Below are 20,318 nucleotides of genomic sequence, written 5' to 3'. Positions count from 1 at the left end.
GGCTGGAGAGAGGCTCTCTCCTGACTTTTCACCCACATCTACAGCAGGCAACCTCAGATGACTTGTTTTATGATTGTTGTGTGTATGGCTATGTTCCAGCAGCATATGCGTGTTGAGGGAGAGCGTGTGAGGCTGGAGAGAGGCTCTCTCCTGGTGTTTTGCCCACATCTATGGCAGGCAACCTCAGATGACTTGTTTTATGGTTGTTGTGTGTATGGCCATGTTCCAGCAGCATATGCGGATGAGGGAGAGCGTGTGAGGCTGGAGAGAGGCTCTCTCCTGACGTTTCGCCCACATCTACGGTAGGCATCCTCACATGAATTATTTTATATTTGGAAGCCTGGACTCCTCAGATGACTTATTTTATGCGTTGCTGTGTGTATGACCATGTTGTAGGAGCATGTGCGGGGCAAGGGAGAACATGTGAGGCTGGAGAGAGGCTCTCTCCTGACGTTTCGCCCACATCTACGGTAGGCATCCTCACATGAATTATTTTATATTTGGAAGCCTGGACTCCTCAGATGACTTATTTTATGCGTTGCTGTGTGTATGACCATGTTGTAGGAGCATGTGCGGGGCAAGGGAGAACATGTGAGGCTGGAGAGAGGCTCTCTCCTGACGTTTCGCCCACATCTACGGTAGGCATCCTCACATGAATTATTTTATGTTTGGAAGCCTGGACTAAAACTCTCATTTGCCAGAACAACCAAATCCTAACCCAAAGGTGGGAATATGTACCTCTCAGGTGTTGCTTACAGAATCTTTAGGGTTGTGTCTCTCATCCTACAATGCAGGCATTCCACAAGACTCCATAAACCAGTGAGAACTGTGTCAGTCTGCCGTTTCCCACATTGTTAACGCAACAACAGCTTTCCACTCTTGCTTTTACAGGCAGTGGTTTTAATCTGCCTTGAAGCAGCAGAATCCCAAATAGTGGGAACATTATTTAAACATGGATTCCCAGGGATCAGGCTCATGATCTATGATAAACCTATTAAGGTCAGCACTGCGCAAGTGGGGGCCTGTGAGCACCAAGGACATCGCAATAACAATAGCCGGGCACAGACGGTGTTGTGGTTCCTGGCATGACACATCACACCGCTCCAAAACACAGGTCAAGTTCACCCAACAAAGGATGAATTCAAGACTTTAAAAGCCAGTGCCATATAATCCACATCATTCTGAGCATTTTGTTCATAGCCAAGGGGGCAATTGGGGACAAACAAACCTGGCTGGAAAGCAAAACACTGGGCTAGAATATACCAGTAGTACCTAGGAATCTGAACCAAGCAATGAGCCAACTGGGAGGAAACCCTCCTGGTGGCAACCTTAGCTCTTCTGCCCAGGATTTGTTTTGCCGCCTCACATCCCCAGCGCAAACAGGATTGGCCTGCTGACCCACATCCTGAGCATATTGGCCCAGTGAGGGAGTGGCTCATCCTCTGTCATCACTTTCCTGGAGGACGCACTTTGTGGCGGGAATATCCCCTAACACAAGACACCTCTCGGCTGTTGGACCCTGGGAAGATGTCCATTGAGGATGCAACCATGGCTAACCCTCACAGCAACTAGTGAAATGGCTATACAGTCTAGCCCAGTTTTCCTCTATCTTCCTAATGGGGTTGGGGGGATTGGGTTTGTCATTTGGGAGTTGTAGTTGCTTGGATTTATAGTTCACCTACGAGCAAAGAGCAATTCCACCAACGATGGAACTGAACCAATCGTACCACACAGAACTCCCACGACCAACAGAAAATACTGGAAGGATTTGGTGGACATTGCCCTTGAGTTTTGGAGTTTTAGTTCACCTACATCCAGAGCACACTGTGGACTCAAATGATGATGGATCTGGACCAAGCTTGGCATGGATACTCAATAAGCCCAAATGTGAACACTGGTGGAATTTGGGGGAAATAGACCTTGACAATTGGGAGTTGTAGTTGCTGGGATTTATAGTTCACCTACAATCAAACATTCTGAAACCCACCAATGATAGAATTGGGCCAAACTTTCCACACAGAATCCCGATGCCTTGAAGGGGCTCGCTGGCAAGAGCCTCCCTCCAGCCTCGCACGCTCTCCCTCGACCAGACATGCGCCGAGCATGTCTGCTCTCCCCTCCCCGCTTTGAGTCTCAGAAACGGCCCTCCCCTTGGCTGAGAGGCCGACCAATCACAGTGGAGGAGGGCTTTTGGTAGGAGGATTCACCATCTGTTTCCAGAAAGGAAGAAGAGGACAGGCAGAGAGATCTTCGGCCTTCTCTGCCAAAGGGTTTCCTCAGACCATCAGAAATATATGTTTTCTGATGTTTTTTGCGAACCCTCTGAACCCCCTCACGACCTCCCCAGTGGCTGCGACCCCCACGTTGAGAAACGCTGCTCTATATTATACCTTGGAATCCTAGTTTGAGGGAAGTGGATACAATAAACAAGAGGGGAGATCTTTGGTTGGTCTTTGACGACCCCCCTGAAACTCCCTCATGACCCCCGCCCAAAGGTCTTGACCCCCAGGTTGAGAAACACTGGACTAGTCAAAAGATGCCCCAAAGTCACCGCCTGAGGCTACTGAACCTTAGAAGCAAGAACTGAGGGGCGGGGGGTCTACCAGAAGCCATCAGAAGGGCCTGGAAATCAGCAGAAGAGGCAGAAAATCACCCATGGATACTGTACTTACCGTGCTATACACAGTGGAGACAGTTGGCGTGAAGATCCGGTCCTCCAAGGGCTGCGGCACGGGTCCCCGGGGGATTCTGCAAAGCAGCCAGTTAAGGAAAAGGTGGGAAAGCAACAACGAGGCCCACACACAGAGTGGGTCTGCCACCAAAAAGGCTGCCCCCCCCCCCCCGGTAAAAGCCCCAGCTCCACATCCCAACGGGATCACATGGAAAAAGGAACCCAAAGAGGAGATGGGACAAAGACGAGGCCAAGCTAAGGAGCCGAGGCAAGAACGGCCAAGCAATGGGCAACAACAACATTTCCCTGTCAACACCGTGACTGTCAACCAACCACAAACAGCTCAAGCTTTGATGGAAGACCAGCCACAAACTTTTGCCAACACAGCGGAGAAGGTGACCAAAGAAGAGAGTGCACCCATTTCCTCCACTTCCTATTAATTCTTACCCTGACTTAACAGTCCTCTTAAAAGCAGTTCTGGGAATGAGAGGTCACTTCTGACCAACCTTGCCACTGTGCTTAAAAGAAATGTATGTATGTATGTATGTAAAACTACAAGAGCTATCTGCTTGAATTTTATATACAACTAGCCGTCCCCTGCCACACTGTGGCCCAGTCTGTGTATATGTTTTGTGTGTGTATATATGTGCTTATATGTGTGTAAATATTTGCGTATATATGTGTGTTTGCATATATATAGATATAAATATGAATATACATAGATGAGCATATATGTGTTTGTGTATATTTGTGTATATGTGTGTTTATATGTGTATATGTATATTGTGTATATGTGTGTGCTTGTGTATATATGTGTGTATGTATGTCTATATGTATATGTGAGTATGTGTATATCTATAAAAAATAAAAATGTAATTTTTGTTTGTGGGAACCTTAAAAACACACCAAAAAAACCCCCAGCAGAACTGACTTAAAACCCACAAAAATAAACTATATATACACATACACATGCACACATATTTACATATACACATGCACATATACATAAGTCTATATGTATATGTGTTTATGTGTGCATGTGTATATGTATGTGTATATTTGTGTGTGCTTGTGTATATATGTGTGTGTGTGTCTGTATGTATCTACGTGTGCATGTGTATATGTATATGAGTGTATCTGTATATGTATATATAGTTTATTTTGGGCGGTTTTAAGTCCGTTCTGCTGGAGTTTTTTTTTGTTTTGTGTTTTTAGGGGTGGTGGACACACATTGGCTTGAGAGGTGTCTTGTGTCTAAATTTGGTGTCAATTCGCCCAGTGGTTTTGAGTTATGCTAATCCTACAAACTAACATTACATTTTTATTTATATAGATGCACAACGAGGGCATCAATTCCTGGAAGTTTCAGAAAGATTTTAGACCAAGACAATTTATACCCCCCCCCCCCCCCAAAAAGGGACAACAGCAATCCCCTTGAATTTTTTGTCTGTCTTTATGACACACAAACACATAATTTCATCTTAGCACAGTTACTATTACTCGCTTGTGTGCTTTTTACATATATTTTATTTAGATCAACTCTAAATGGTGACTGCGAGGCCAGCCCTCACTTGGGTCCTTCAGCCTCATTTGAGTCCTAAGCAGCTTTGCATTCTGGGAAATGTAGTTTATGGCAGGACCTTTTGCAATTCTCTACCATTGGGGGCCTGACCTTTCCAAACTACAATTAAGATGGCTGTGATTAATCACGCCCACAGCTCCCTTCCTTATGGTTGCACCGGCAAAGGAGGAGATTTAAAAAGCACTTTATCTTATTCTGACCTCAGGAGACATCTGAATGTTACAGAAAAGTTACGAAAAAATGGGTGGGTGATTCAAATTCTAAATCCCTATCGCCACCTCGGAAATAGCTTCGTATGCACGAAAATAGCATGCCTCGGAAACAGCATAAATTCAACGAATCGGATATGAGTTTCGATTTTATTCCAAATTATGCGCCACCCTACTAAACAACAGTCTAGTTCCCGTGTTCAGATTTTTATTGACATTCTGTCAAACCACCAAAGGAAAAGCTATTCAAAACTGCAGGAAAAACAGGCACAACGAAAGTGAAACTAACCTGCTTTGAGCTTACATAGCTAAGGAAAAATAACTGAAGGCTGGTTTGTCATATGTTTGCTCGAGGAGAACTTACTTCCTGAAAACCACTGGCACATCCACAAGTTATGCTGGGAGCTATATAACTCCAGAACACACTTTTCTCAGTTAACACCTCAGAAATCAGATAAGGGGGAATTAAAGGACAGACTCTGCAGGAACGAAAACTACAGGCAAGACCAACAGGAGACAATTGGACTTCACGGCTGCCCAGGAATGTGTTGTCAAAGGCTTTCATGGCTGGAATAATTGGGTTGCTGAAAGTTTTCCAGGTTGTACAGCCATGTTCCAGAAGCATTCTCTCCTGACATTTCTGCCACATCTATGGCAGGCATTCTCAGAGGTTGCCTGTCACAGATGTGGGCGAAACACCAGGAGAGAATGTTTCTGGAACATGCCCATACAGCCCGGAAAACTCACAGCGACCCACTGCCTAGGAATGTTTGTGCCACAGTCAACAAAACAGTTTTCCCTTTGAGAGAGACTCAGGAAGTGACCAACCCAGGCTTATCTGGCAAGGGACCCAAATGTCCCCTTTATAAAATAATAATAATAATAATAATAATAATAATAATAATACTTTATTCATACCCCACCACCATCTCTCCAAGGGACTCAGAGCGGCTTACATGAGGACAAGCCCAACTGTACATCAATAAACAAAAGCAATAAACAAAACAATAAATACATTACAATTTATAGAAACCACATATAAACAATAACCAATAAACAGTAACACACCCTTTGACACCTTAATCGAGTAATCCAAAGTGTCGATCAGATCCTGAGGTGAAGTTTGCCACAGAACAATCAACGTGGAATATCAAAAGCGTCCCATAACGTGGCCATGCCCAAAGAGCCCAACTGACAGTTCTGCTAAAACAGGTGTCCTCAAACTAAGGCCCGGGGGTCGGATATGGCAACAACAAGGTCATTTACCCATGAACCTAAGTCTGAAATGACTTGAAGACACACAACAACAACAATCCTATCTCATCAGCCAAAAGCAGGCCCACACTTCCCATTGAAATAATAAATTTATATTTGTTAAAATTGTTCTTCATTTTAATTACTGTAAACTAAGGCCCGGGGGCCAGATATGGCCCTCCAAGGTCATTTACCCATGAATCTAAGTCTGAAATGACTTGAAAACACACACAACAACAACAACAACAACCCTATCTCATCAGCCAAAAGCAGGCTCACACTTTCCATCGAAATAATAAATTTATATTTGTTAAAATTGTTCTTCATTTTAATTACTGTAAACTAATGCCTGGGGGCCAGATATGGCCCTCCAAGATCATTTACCCATGAACCTAAGTCTGAAATGACTTGGAAACACACAACAACAACAACAACAATCCTATCTCATCAGCCAAAAGCAGGCCCACACTTCCCATTGAAATAATAAATTTATATTTGTTAAAATTGTTCTTCATTTTAATTACTGTATTGTTTGTTTGTTTTTTGCACTACAAATGCGATATGTGCAGCGTGCATAGGAATTCATTCATGTATTTTTTCAAATTATAATCTGGCCCTCCAACGGTTTGAGGGACTGTGACCTGGCCCTCTGTTTAAAAAGTTTGAGGACCTCTGTGCTAAAAGGTCTGGGGTAGCCCAAAAGGATTCCTGGCACGTAAAAGGCTGTGCCTGACACCAAGTCCAAACACCAAGGGAAGAAGAGGAGGACAACATTGTGTGCAACACCACCCAGCTCTAAGTGAATAGCAAGCGTGACACCCATCTTTTGCTTCTATTTCAATGCCAAAGAATGCAGAGAAAGCAGAAGAGAATGGCAGGAATTATTACCATATGTGCGATTCACAGTTGACCACGATGGGAAATGGAAAGGTACACTGAGGCAGAACCAGCGCCAGGAACTCACCTAACACACATTTCCTCGGAGACGTGTCATCGGCCATACGCTTTCAAAACTCTACTTTGTTTGGGAGGGATACGTCCCAGGCTCCACCAATAAACACGGAACGTTTCACATCCGACCCTCGGCCATTGTCGGCGGATCTCTTTCTGACGGAAAAGACCCGAAACCTGAGCCGAGAGGCAAGCGCAGCCTTCAAAACAAGGTGCCCACCATGTGACGACTTGTCACTTGGCAAAAGTGGGCAATGACCGAGCACATGTCCTCCGTGTTTTGAAATACAGACACACGATACTTTTTTGCCCCCCTCTCGGTTAGCACACAGGAAGGACTTTCCGATTGCTCAACCGGTGTGAGGAGAGGCCCAAGACGCCCAGCCTCATAAACAGAAACCGGGACTGATGCAATGCTCAAGGAAAGGGGCATTTAACGAAGGAGGCGCCCTTTCGGAGAAAGAGAAACCAAACGAGGAAAGACACAAAATGGAAAAAGGCCAACAGGAAAAACGTGAGCCCCTCCAAAACAGGTCCAGAGTTTTCACCAATCAGTTACATATTCCACGATGCTCCCAAGTTGCCTGCTGATGTTTTCCTCGCACAGTCGGGTTCTGCTTGTCACATCACAACAGTGTCGGAAAATATGAAATCCGCGCCCGTCCCTGGCAATGCAAAGGGCAGCGAAATGGGCCATTTGGAAGCAGGCCGGGAGGTGAAGGGGACAGATACCTGCCCTCCGCAGCAATGCAATGGCCACTCAGTCAAATGCCACCGCGGCGGCTGCTGAGTGAGAGAATTGACAATGGGAATCGGAACAGGGAAGAGAACGGCAAAGGGAGGGGGGGGGCTGCTAACAAAAGCTGAAAGAGGCTCTTTGTCTCCCTGTGGTCAATGCCAGCCTTTTGAATGGCTGAGCGGAGCAGAAAGGGACGGAGGGGAGGAGAGGGGAGGGAGGCTCTCCAGGGGACATCGCCGCCACCAACACACACAACGCAAGCAAAGGCCGGGCTCCACAGCGCCTCCAGAGCCAGACCCGCCTGAAGGAACAGGCTCGTTTCAAGCCAGGGGGTAATGGGGAGCAGCCAACACGACAGGCACCTGGCTGGCAGGGAAACCTTGCCTTCATACCTGGAAGTCCTTGGCTTCCCTCAATTCTTCTCCAAGGAGTGGAAGCACAACAATGCAAACATGCTGGAGCTCGGTTCATTCCAGGACACACTGTGAATTATGCCCATGGGAAATGTTTCAGAACTTCACCTGGACTACTGCTACAAAACAGGAGCTTTTTTGTTGAGTTCCAGGGCCAGAGAAGCAGGCGGTGAAAACAGAAGAATGGCCTGCCTCAGGGAAGTGTGTTTGCTCCATCAATGTTTAACATTTACACAAATGATCACCCACTGCCAGGAGGGACAGAGACTTTCAGCTATGCTGACGATCATGGCATCACCGCCCAAGCAGGAAGCTTTCAAATGGTTGAACAAAAGCTCAAGGGTCAGAGAAGCAGATGGAGAAAACAGAAGAATGGCCTGCCTCAGGGAAGTGTGTTTGCTCCATCAATGTTTAATGTTTACACAAATGACCAGCCACTACTGGGATAAAGTTTCATCTATGCTGATGATTGTGCTATCACCGCTCAAGCAGGGAGCTTTGAAATGGTTGAACAGAAATTTCCAAAGCTTCAGCTGCTCTTACTGCCCATTAAAGGGAAAACCAGCTTGCACCATTAATATTTAGCATTTACACAATAGACCAACCACTGCTAGAAAGGACAGAGCGTTTCCATCTATGCTGACGATCGTGCCATCACCGCCCAAGTAGAGAGCTTTGAGATGGTTGAACAGAAGATCTCCGAAGCTTTAGATGTCTTACTGCCTATTACAGGGAAAACCAGCTTGCTCCATCCATGTTTAACATTTACACAAATGACGAGCCACTACCGGAAGGGATAGAGAGTTTCATCTATACTGATGATCATGGCATCACCACCCAAGCAGGAAGCTTTGAAATGGTTGAACAAAAGCTCAAGGGCCAGAGAAGCAGATAGCGAAGACAGAAGAACGGCCTGCCTCAGGGGAATGTGCTTCCTTCATCCATGTTTAACATTTACACAAATGACCAGCCACTACCGGAAGGGATAGAAATTTTCATCTATGCTGACGATCATGGCATCACCACCCAAGCAGGAAACTTTGAAATGGTTGAACAGAAGCTCTCTGAAGCTTTAGGTGCTCTTATTGCCTATTACAGGGAAAACCAGCTTGCTCCAACCATGTTTAACATTTACACAAAAGACCAGCCACTGCCAGAAGGGACAGAGAGTTTCATCTATGCTGACGATTGTGCCATCACCACTCAAGCAGGGAGCTTTGAAATGGTTGAACAGAAACTTTCCAAAGCTTCAGCTACTCTTACTGCCCGTTACAGGAAAAACCAGCTTGCACCATTAATGTTTAACATTTACACAACAGACCAGCCACTGCCAAAAGGGACAAAGAGTTTCATCTATGCTGACGATTGTGCCATCACCGCCCAAGCAGAGAGCTTTGAGATGGTTGAACAGAAGCTCTCCGAAGATTGAGAGGGGAGGCCAAGGGACAGTTCTATCTTGTCTCCTGCATATGTCATCAGTTTGGGACACCTCCCCCCCCCCCAGCACCAGCTGCCGCTCTGGGCCAGAGTGAAGAGAGAGGGGGCCAGGGGACAGTTCCACCTTGTCTCCTGTGGTATGCTAATAATATAATATATTATAATATAATATTTCTTATATTATATTATAATGTAATGCAATATAATACTGATATATTACTAATAATATTACAATATAATGGTATAGTACAATATAATAATATTTTAACTTATATTGTACTATGCTAATAATATAATAAATTGTATGTATATATACCTTGTAAGCCACTCTGAGTCCCCTTCGGGGTGAGAAGAGTGACATATAAATGTCGTAAAATAAATAAATATTACAGGGAAAACCAGCTGATTTCTCATCCATCTAAAATGCAGATGTGCCTTTCACCTTAAGAACAGACAAGCATCTCAAGTTCTGAGGATCACTTGGGAAAGAATCCCACTGGAGCATTGCAGCACACCAACATACCTGGGAATCACTCTGGACAGTGCTCTGACCTACAAAAACCACTACTGAATATCAAGCAAAAAGTGGGTGCTAGAAATAATACCATACAAAAGCTGACAGGCACAACCTGGGGATCACAACCAGACACAGTGAAGGCATCAGCCCTTGCACTTGGCTACTCTGATACTGAATATGCATGCCCAGTTTGGAACATATCTCACCATGCTAAAACAGTGGATGTGCCTCCTAATTAGACATGTCGCATTATCACAGGGTGTCTACACCCAACACCACTGGAGAAATTACACTGTTTAGTCAGTATTGCACCACCTGACATCTACCAGGAAGTAGCAGCCAATAATGAAAGGCCCAAGGAGGTGACATCTCTGGTCCATACCTTGTTCAGATACCAGCCAGGAAGCCAATGCCTTAAATCAAGAAATTGTTTTCTAAGATCTACAGCAGAGGTTCTCAACCTTCCGAATGCTGTGACCCCTTAATTCAGTTCCTCCTGTTGTGACCCCCAACCATAAAATTACTTTCGTTGCTACTTCATAACTGTAATTTTACTACTGTTACAAATCGTAATGTAAATATCTGATATGCAGGATGTATTTTCATTCACTGGACGAAACTGGGCACAAATACCTGATACACCCAAATTTGAATACTGGTGGGATGGGAGGGGGGGGGGGGGTTAATTTTTGTCATTTGGGAGTTGTAGTTGCTGGGATTTATAGTTCACCTACAATCAAAGAGCATTCTGAACCCCACCAACGATAGAATTGAACCAAACTTGGCACACAGAACTTCCATGACCAACATAAAATATTGGAAGGGTTTGGTGGGCATGGACCTTGAGTTTGGGAGTTGTAGTTACTGGGATTTATAGTTCACCTACAATCAAAGAGTATTCTGAACTCCATCAATGATAGAATTGGGCCAAACTTCACCTATAGAACCCCCATACTAACAGAAAATACTATAATAATAATAATAATAATAAACTTTATTTGTACCCCGCTACCATCTCCCCAAGGGACTCGGTGCAGCTTACATGAGGCCAAGCCCAAAGTACATCAAACAAAACACCAATAAACACAACATCAATAAACAATCAATAAAATACAAATCATATAAATCATATAAATCACATAAACAAAAAACAATCAATAGTGATATACACAATTTTAAAAATGGCCGGGCCAAATGTAATAGATTAAAATTGAAAATATGCTGACGTGAACAAGGTAAAATATAACTAGGATAGGATTTTTCAGAGAGAAATGAGAGATGGTCTTTGGTGACCCCCCCCCTGACGCCCCCTCGCGACCCCCCCAAGAGTTCCGACCCTCGGGTTGAGAAACGTTGATCTACAGAGATACTCGCAGGAACACCTCAGCAAACAAGAGCCCAAAAGCGGCAGGCTAAAACCTGGAACCTCAATCAGTGGCTGAGACTGGATGAGAAACTCCCTCCTGTGCACAGAGAGGACTGGACAACTAGGAAGGCACTGAACAGGCTGCGCTCTGGCACCACGAGATGCAGAGCCAACCTTAAGAAATGGGGCCACAAAGCAGAGTCCACGACATGCGAGTGCGGAGAAGAGCAAACCACAGACCACTCACGACAATGCAGCCTGAGCCCTGCCACATGCACCAGGGAGGACCTTCTCACAGCCACACCAGAGGCACGCCAAGTGGCCAGCCTCTGGTCAAAGGACATTTAGCATCATGCCAAGTTTTCAACCTTTGTGTTTTTAAAGACATGTTAACTTTACCTTCAACTCGCTTCTGACACAATAAGTAAACAAATACCTGGAATATTCAACTCAATGCAGGGCGGTCTTCACAGAAGCTGTCTTCATAGACCTGCCAGCAGCTTATGATACTGTAAACCACCGCCTCCTCCTGAGAAAAATGTATAATACCACAAAGGATTACCACCTCACCCGCCTCATAGGAAACCTGCTACAAAACAGGAGCTTTTTTGTTGGGTTCCAGGGCCAGAGAAGCAGATGCGGAAACAGAAAAACAGCCTACCTCAGGGGAGCGTGCTTGCTCCATCCATGTTCAACATTTACACAAATGACCAGCCACTGCCAGAAGGGACAGAGTGTTTCATCTATGCTGACGATCGTGCCATCACCGCTCAAGCAGGGAGCTTTGAAATGGTTGAACAGAAGCTCTCTGAAGCTCTAGGTGCTCTTACTGCCTATTACAGGGGAAACCAGCTGATCCCTAATCCACCTAAAACACAGACATGTGCCTTTCACCTCAAGAACAGACAAGCATCCCGAGCTCTGAGGATTACCTGGGAAGGAATCCCACTGGAGCATTGCAGCGCACCCAAATACCTGGGAGTCACTCTGGACCGTGCTCTGACCTACAAGAAGCACTGCCTGAATATCAAGTAAAAAGTGAGCGCTAGAAATAATATCATAAAAAAGCTGACTGGCACAACCTGAGGATCACAACCAGACACAGTGAAGACATCTGTCCTTGCGCTATGCTACTCTGCTGCTGAGTGTGGAACACATCTCACCATGCTAAAACAGTGGATGTGGCTCTTAATGAGACATGCCGCATTATCACGGAGTGTCTGCGCCCTACACCACTGGAGAAATTACACTGTTTAGCTGGTATTGCACGACCTGACATCCGCCAGGAAGTAGCAGCCAATAGTGAAAGGACCAAGGCAGTGACATCTCCAGTTCATCCCTTGTTTGGGTATCTGCCAGCACGTCAACGACTTAAATCAAGACATAGTTTTCTAAGATCTACAGAGACACTCGCTGGAACACCCCAGCAAGCGAGAGTCCAAAAGTGGCAGACTCAAACCCAGAACCTCAACCAATGGCTGATACCAAATGAGAGACTCCCCCCTGGGCACACAGAAAACTGGGCAACTTGGAAGGCGCTAAACGGACTGCGCTCTGACACCACAAGATGCAGAGCCAACCTCAAGAAATGGGGCTACAAAATGGAATCCACAACATGCGAGTGCGGAGAAGAGCAAACCACTGACCACCTGCTGCAATGCAACCTGAACCCTGCCACATGCACCATGGAGGACCTCCTTGTGGCAACACCAGAGGCACTCCAACTGGCCTGATACTGGTCAAAGGACATTTAATCAACTACCAAGCTTGCAAACTTTGTGTTTTGTCTGTCTGTTTGTTTTGTTCTGTTAAAAATGTAATACAATTGTCTGGTTGCCCCTGACACGATAAATAAATAAATAAAATAAAATGCAGGGCTGAGCCCTGGGAAGAGAGAGACGTAGGGCCAATGGACCTGCAGGCGGGAGACGCAGGACTATTCTCCATTGATAAATGGCACCCATTAATGCCCTGCCAGCCCTGCCTGGCCTGTGCTGCGCACGGCATTCAGAAAGCCAACTTCCTTCCCAGGAAAGAGTCCCTTCCAAAGAGTCCCTTTTTCTTGTTCTGCAAACTGTGCGCAGGCCCTTTATTTGGCCATTTCCTGTCCGCTTCTTCAGAAAAGCAAAAGAAAGCATGTCAAGGGCGGCTTCAAAGTCTGCTGAAAAGAAGGGTGGGAAAAGCACCCCGCCCACAAAGAAAGGGGGCAAGCCCTAGCCCTCACCCCCAATGCCAAAAGAAGGGCCAAAGCCAGAAAAAGGAACTGCTTGGAGGAAGGAAAAGCAGGCCAAAGCAAGGACTTCCCTTAAGAAGGAAGGAGATTATTCTCTCCTGGGACCGGGAAGAATGGCTTTCCCCAAGGTGCCCCCAATATGCCGATGAAAATGTAGTCTGTGCTCATTCAGAAGAAGACCTGCTATAGAACTCCAATATGCCGATGATAACGTAGTCTGTGCTCATTCAGAAAAAGCCGTCATATAGAACTCCAATATGCTGATGATAACATGGCCTGTGCTCATTCAGAAGACTTGTTATAGAACTCCAATACGCTGATGAAAATGTAGTCTGTGCTCATTCAGAAAAAGACCTGATATAGAACTCCAACATGCCGATGAAAACATACTCTGTGCTCATTCAGAAAAAGACCTGATATAGAACTCCAATATGCCAATGCTAACATAGTCTGTGCTCATTCAGAAGACCTATCATAGAAGTCCAATATGCTGATGCTAATATAGTCAGTGCTCATTCAGAAGACCTATTACAGAATTCCAATATGCAAATGATAACATAGTCTGTGCTGATTCAGAAGACCTGTTATAGAACTTCAATATGCTGATGATAATGTAGTCTGTGCTCATTCAGAAAAAGACCTGCTATAAAACTCCAGTATGCCAATGATAACGTAGTCTGTGCTCATTCAGAAGAAGACCTACGTCTGTTACAGAACTCTAATATGCCAATGATAACTTAGTTTTGTAGATTCAAGGGGGTCAATGGAGTTCATCGCAAGGAAATACAACATTTCCAACACAACGTGACCCAAATAATAAAGATGGTTGCCAACCCAAACAAACCAGAACGTCATTGAACATCCCACATCCAACACAGGCAGGCAACAAACACAAGCACAGCAGGAGGTGGCCACAGAAATCCATAAACAAAGTGAAAGAGAAACTATAAGTCTGCAAAACTTCATTCGGAAAACAGGGAGGAGGCAGTCAAAGGCAGGACATAGGGAAATTAAACCCAAACAGTAAACAGAGACACCCTTGCGACTCTGAACCCACCTCAAGCAATAACAACAATAATAGAGTTGGACGGGATCCCAACAACCATCCAGTTCGCGCCCAATCCAGCCAGGCAGGAAGACACATCAAAGCCCTCCTGATGGGTGGACATCCAGCTCTGTTTGATGATGGAAGGGTTGGAAGGGACTCCAGGATCATCCAGTCCAACCCCAATTCCGTGAGGCAGGAATACATATCAAAGGTGTCCATCCAGCTCTACTTAATGATGATGATGATGATGATAATGATAATAATAATAATAGAAGTCTAGAGTTGGAAGGGACCTCAATGGTCATTCAGTCCAACCCTAATTCTGCCAGGGAGGAAGACACCATCCAGGCCTTCCCGACAGGTGGTCATCCAGCTCTTCTTGATGATGATGATGATGATGATGATAATAATAATAATAATAATAGATCCCCAGAGTTGGAAGGGACTCCAATGGCCTTCCAGTCCAAACCTAATTCTGCCAGGGAGGAACACACATTCAAGCCCTCCCAACAGGTGGCCATCCAGCTCTGCTTGATAACAACAACAGAACCCTAGCACTGGAAGGGACCCCAATGGCCATAAAGACCAACCCTAATTCTACCAGGCAGGAAGACACCATCTAAGCCCTCTCAACAGGTGTCCATCCAGGCCTGCTTGATAGTATTAATAATAATAATAATAATAATAATAATAATAGCACCCTAGAGTTGGAAGGGGCTCAATCCAACCCCACTCACTCCTGCCAGGCAAGACGACAGCATGCAAGCCCTCCCAACAGGTGGCCACCCAGCTCTGCTTGATAACAATAACAATAATAATAATGGAACCCCTGAGCTGGAGGGGACTGCAATGGCCATCCAGTCGAACTCCACCATTTCTGCCAGGGAGGAACACACATCCAAGCCCTCCTGACAGGTGGCCATCCAGCTCTGCTTGATAACAACAGAACCCTAGCACTGGATAATAATAATAATAATAATAATAATAATAATAATAATAATATCACCCTAGAGTTGGGACTCAGTCCAACCCCCTCACTCCTGCCAGGCAAGAAGACACCAGGCAAGCCCTCCTGACATAATAACAATAAAAATAACTATTATAGAAGTTGGAAGGGACCCCAATGGCCACCCAGTTCAATCCCAATCTTGCCAGGCAGGAAGACACCAGGGAAGCCATACAGCCCTGCATGATAATAACAATAAAAATAACTATTATATAAGTTGGAAAAGACCCCAATGGCCACCCAGTTCAATCCCGATCTTGCCAGGCAGGAAGAAACCAGGCAAGCCCTCCTAACACGTGGCCCCCCAGCTCTGCTTGATAATACCAATAACAATAACAATTATAGAAGCCTAGAGTTGGAAGGGACCCCAATTGGCCATCCAGTTCAATCCCAATCTTGCCAGACAGGAAGACTCCATGCAAGGCCTCCCGACAGGTGGCCACCCAGCTCTGCCTGATAATAATAATAATAATAATAATAATAATAATAATAATAATAATAATGGAACCCCAGAGTTGAAAGGGACCCCAGTGGCCACCCAGTTCAATCCAAATCCTGCCAGGCAGGAAGATACCAGGGAATCCCTCCTGACAGGTGGCCATACAGCCCTGTATGATAATAACAATAACAATTATAGAAGTTGGAAGGGACCCCAATGGCCACCCAGTTCAATCCCAATCCTGCCAGGCAGGAAGACACCAGGCAAGCCCTCCCAACAGGTGGCCACACAGCTCTGCTTGATAATACTAATAATACTAATAATAATAATGGAACCCTAGAGTTGGAAGTTCAATCCCAATCCTGCCAGACAGGAAGACACCAGGCAAGCCCTCCTGACAGGTGGCCATACAGCCTTGCATGATAATAACAATAACTATTATAGAAGTTGGAAGGGACCCCAATGGCTATCCAGTTCAATCCCAACTTGCCAGACAAGAAGACACCATGCAAGCCCTCCCGACACGTGACCCCCCAGCTCTGCTTGAAAATAACAATAATAATAATAATAATAATAATAATAAAAAAGCTGGAACCTAGAGTTGGAAGGGACCCCAATGGCCATCAAGTTCAAACCCAATCTTGCCAGACAGGAAGACACCAGGCAAGCCTTCCTGACAGGTAGCCATAATAACAATAATAATAACTATAATAATACTACTACTAATGATAATAATGGAACCCTAGAGTTGGAAGTTCAATCCCAATCCTGCCAGGCAGAAAGACACCAGGCAAGCCCTCCTGACAGGTGGCCATACAGCCCTGCATGATAATAACAATAACAATTATAGAAGTTGGAAGGGACTCCAACGACCATTCAGTTTAATCCCAATCTTGCCAGGCAGGAAGACACCAGGGAAGCCATACAGCCCTGCATGATAATAACAATAACTATTATAGAAGTCGGAAGGGACCCCAATGGCTGCCCAGTTCAATCCCAGTCTTGCCAGACAGGAAGACACCAGGCAAGCCCTGCCGACATGTGACCCCCCCCCCCCCAGCTCTGCTTGAAAATAATAATAATAATAATAATAATAATAATAATGGAATCCCAGAGTTGGAAGGGACCCCAATGGCCACCCAGTTCAATCCCAATCCTCCCAGGCAGGAAGACACCAGGCAAGCCCTCCTGACAGGTGGCCACCCAGCTCTACTTGATAATAACAACAATAATGGAACCCTAGAGTTGGCAGGGACGCCAATGGCCACCCAGTTCAGGCAGGAAGACACCAGGCAAGCCCTCCTGACAGGTGGCCACCCAGCTCTGCTTGATAATACTAATAACAATAACAATTATAGAACCCTAGAATTGGAAGGGACTCTAATGGCCACCCAATTCAATCCCAGTTTTGCCAGAAAGGGAGACACCATGCAAGCCCTCCTGAAAGGTGGCCCCCCAGTTCTGCTTCATAACAATAATAATAATAACAACAATATAATAATGGAACCCTAGAGTTGGAAGGGACCCCAATGGCCACCCAGTTCAGGCAGGAAGACACCAGGCAAGCCCTCCTGACAGGTGGCCATCCAGCCCTGCTTGATAATAATAACAACAATAATAATGGAACCCCAGAGTTGGCAGGGACCCCAATGGCCACCCAGTTCAATCCTACTCCTGCCAGGCAGGAAGACACCAGGCAAGCCCTCCTGACAGGTGGCCACCCAGCTCTGCTTGGTAATAACAACAATAATGGAACTCCAGAGTTGGAAGGGACCCCAAAGGCCACCCAGTTGAGGCAGGAAGACACCAGGCAAGCCCTCCTGACAGGTGGCCATACAGTCCTGCTTGATAATAATAACAACAATAATAATAATGGAACCCCAGAGTTGGCAGGGACCTCAATGGCCACCCAGTTCAATCCTACTCCTGCCAGGCAGGAAGACACCAGGCAAGCCCTCCTGACAGGTGGCCATCCAGCCCTGCTTGATAATAATAATGACAACAACAATAATGGAACCCCAGAGTTGGCAGGGCCCCCAGTGGCCCTCCAGCCGGACCCCCCTCCCTGTCCCCTGGATCCAGAGGCGGGAAGGATACGGTCCCCCCTGCAGGGCGCGGATGGGGGGCGGGGGCGCGGCGGCGGCGGAGGGGGGCGGCGGGGGGGCGGCCGGGAGCGGGGAGAGGGGCGGCGGGGGAGGTGGCGGAGGCGGCGGGAGCGCTCCCCCGGCGCCGCCCCCCGCCCCTGCTCCCGGTGCCCCTCCTCCCGCCGCCCCCGCCGCCCCCGGTCCCGCTCCGGGCTTGAGGGCCGTCTTGTGCGGGAGGCTCATGGCGAGGCGGAGCCAGGCCCAGGCCGGCGGCGGCGGGGACAGCCCAGCGGGCCACCACCCCCGGCCGGTCTCCGTGGCAACGCGCCCTGCGCTCCTCCCCCTCCCTCCCTCCCTCCCTCCCCGCCCCCTCCCTCCCGCCTCCCTCCCTTCCTTCTCCTCAGGCCGCGCCGAAGCCGCCGCTCGGGCCGCCGCCTCGCCCGCTATTCATGAGGGAGGGCCGCCGGTCCCGGCGAGAGAGAGCGGCCTGCAGCCCGGAGAGAAGGCCCCGCCGACGGTGGCGGCGCTCGGGCGGGCGATGCCGACGGATTCTCCTCACGGACCGAGCGCGGCCTCCAACATGGCGCCGGCGGCCGCCTCCAGCAGCAGTCCGGCAGGACGAAGATGACGACGAGGGCAAGCGACGCCGCTCGGCTCTTCGGCAATCTCCGGAAAAGGCCGACCTCGCTCGCTCACTAGCTCCGCCTCCTTTCAGCTTTCGCGCAGGCGCATCCTCGCCTTGCCGGCTTCCTTCACCCCGCCTCTTTCCAGCTTTCCTTCAACCCCGCCTCCTTCCAGCTTCCGCGCAGGCGCAATGTAGAACCCCCGCCTTCCTTCCAACTCCGCCTCTTTCCAGCTTTTGCGCAGGCGCACTCTAGGACCCTCACATTCCCTCAACCCCGCCTCCATCCAGCTTTCGCGCAAGCGCTCTGTAGAACTCCCGCATTCCTTCTAACTCCGCCTCTTTCCAGGTTTCGCGCAGGCGCACTCTGGGACTCCTGCCTGCCTTTCACCCCGCCTCCTTTCAGCTTTCGCGCAGGCGCACTGTAGAACCCCCGCCTTCCTTCCAAGTCCGCCTCTTTCCAGCTTTCGCGCAGGCGCACTCTGGGACTCCCGCCTTCCTTTCACCCTGCCTCCTTCCAGCTTTCGCGCAGGCGCACTATAGAACTCCCGCATCCCTTCCAACTCCGCCTCTTTCCAGCTTTTGCGCAGGCGCACTTTGGACCGCCCGTCTTCCTTCACCCCGCCTCTTTTCAGCTTTCGCGCAGGCGCACTCTAGGCCTTCTTGCTTAAGCGACTGAGGGGGAAAAGGAAGGGACGCGAGGAATTGTGGGAGTTGAAGTCCAAAACACCGGTGGGGATACACTCAGATAGATAGATAGATAGATAGATAGATAGATAGATAGATAGATAGATAGATAGATAGATAGATAGATAGATAGATAGATAGATAGATAGATACCATATTCTCAGCTTTGGAAAGACTGAGGCCTACCACACGCTGGGAAGCCTGTTTTGCAGTGGTTCTCGTTGCCATGGCAACACAGCAGGGCCCACTTGTAGGGGAGGCCTGCACGCTAAAACCGAGGCCTACAGGCCACCAAGAGGCCTGCATATGCTTCTGCAAAGGTTTTGAAAGTGGCTTGTAGATCTTCTGAATGAGCACAGACTACGTTATCATTAGCATATTGGAGTTCTATAACAGACATTGAAGACCTTCTGAATGAGCACAGACTGCATTATCATCAGCATACTGGAGTTTTATATGACATTGTAGGTCCTCTTCTGAATGAGCACAGTCTACATTATCATCAGCATACTGCAGTTCTATATCAGGCATTGAAGAACTTCTGAATGAGCAGACTGCATTATCATCAGCATACTGAATTTCTATAAGACATTGTAGGTCGTCTTCTAAATGAGCACAGACTACGTTATGATCAACACACTGGAGTTCTATAACACATTGTAGATCTTCTGAATGAGCACAGACTGCATTATCATCAGCATACTGGAATTTTATAAGACATTGTAGATCCTCTTCTGAATGAGCAGTCTACCTTATCATCAGCCTACTGGAGTTCTCTAACTTTCGTTGTAGGTCTGAATGAGCACAGACTGCATTATCATCAGCATACTAGAGTTCTATAACAGATGTTGTAGGGACCTTGATTTTGGCTCTCAACCCACTGAGGATTCTACAATGTGATTCTACAATGAGAAAGAGTACTCCAAGTCCCATGTGTCAACTAGAGAGGGAGAAATTTGGGATGAAACCCGGGATCTGGATCCATTCAACGGCAAGGCAGCTCCATTGGTCTGTTTTGGGAAGCGGAAATGTGAGCGTAAACAAAGAAATACAAACATGG

The 20,318-nt window shown here is 47.1% G+C and overlaps 1 protein-coding gene across 9 annotated transcripts in view; it reads right to left on the bottom strand.

Moving 5' to 3' along the window:
* Nucleotides 1-18,281, bottom strand: part of EIF4G3 (eukaryotic translation initiation factor 4 gamma 3) — a 56,293-nt gene extending 38,012 nt beyond the window's left edge. For 8 of the 9 annotated variants that reach the window (XM_060758877.2, XM_067472695.1, XM_067472696.1 and 5 more), the window contains exons 1-2: nucleotides 17,963-18,281; nucleotides 2,673-2,748 (exon numbers count right to left, since the gene is read on the bottom strand). In XM_060758877.2, the coding sequence (XP_060614860.2) occupies nucleotides 2,673-2,748; nucleotides 17,963-18,192 (306 nt within the window). In that variant the 5' untranslated portion in view covers nucleotides 18,193-18,281. Of the gene's footprint in view, nucleotides 1-2,672; nucleotides 2,749-6,680; nucleotides 6,700-17,962 lie in introns of those variants that run through there. The other variant, XM_060758869.2, reaches the window with a different exon arrangement.
* Nucleotides 18,282-20,318: the final 2,037 nt, after the last annotated feature.

This window comes from Anolis sagrei, chromosome 13 (assembly GCF_037176765.1).
Source record: "Anolis sagrei isolate rAnoSag1 chromosome 13, rAnoSag1.mat, whole genome shotgun sequence".
NCBI classification, from domain to species: domain Eukaryota; kingdom Metazoa; phylum Chordata; class Lepidosauria; order Squamata; family Dactyloidae; genus Anolis; species Anolis sagrei.
This window is presented reverse-complemented; position numbering and strand designations above follow the sequence as displayed.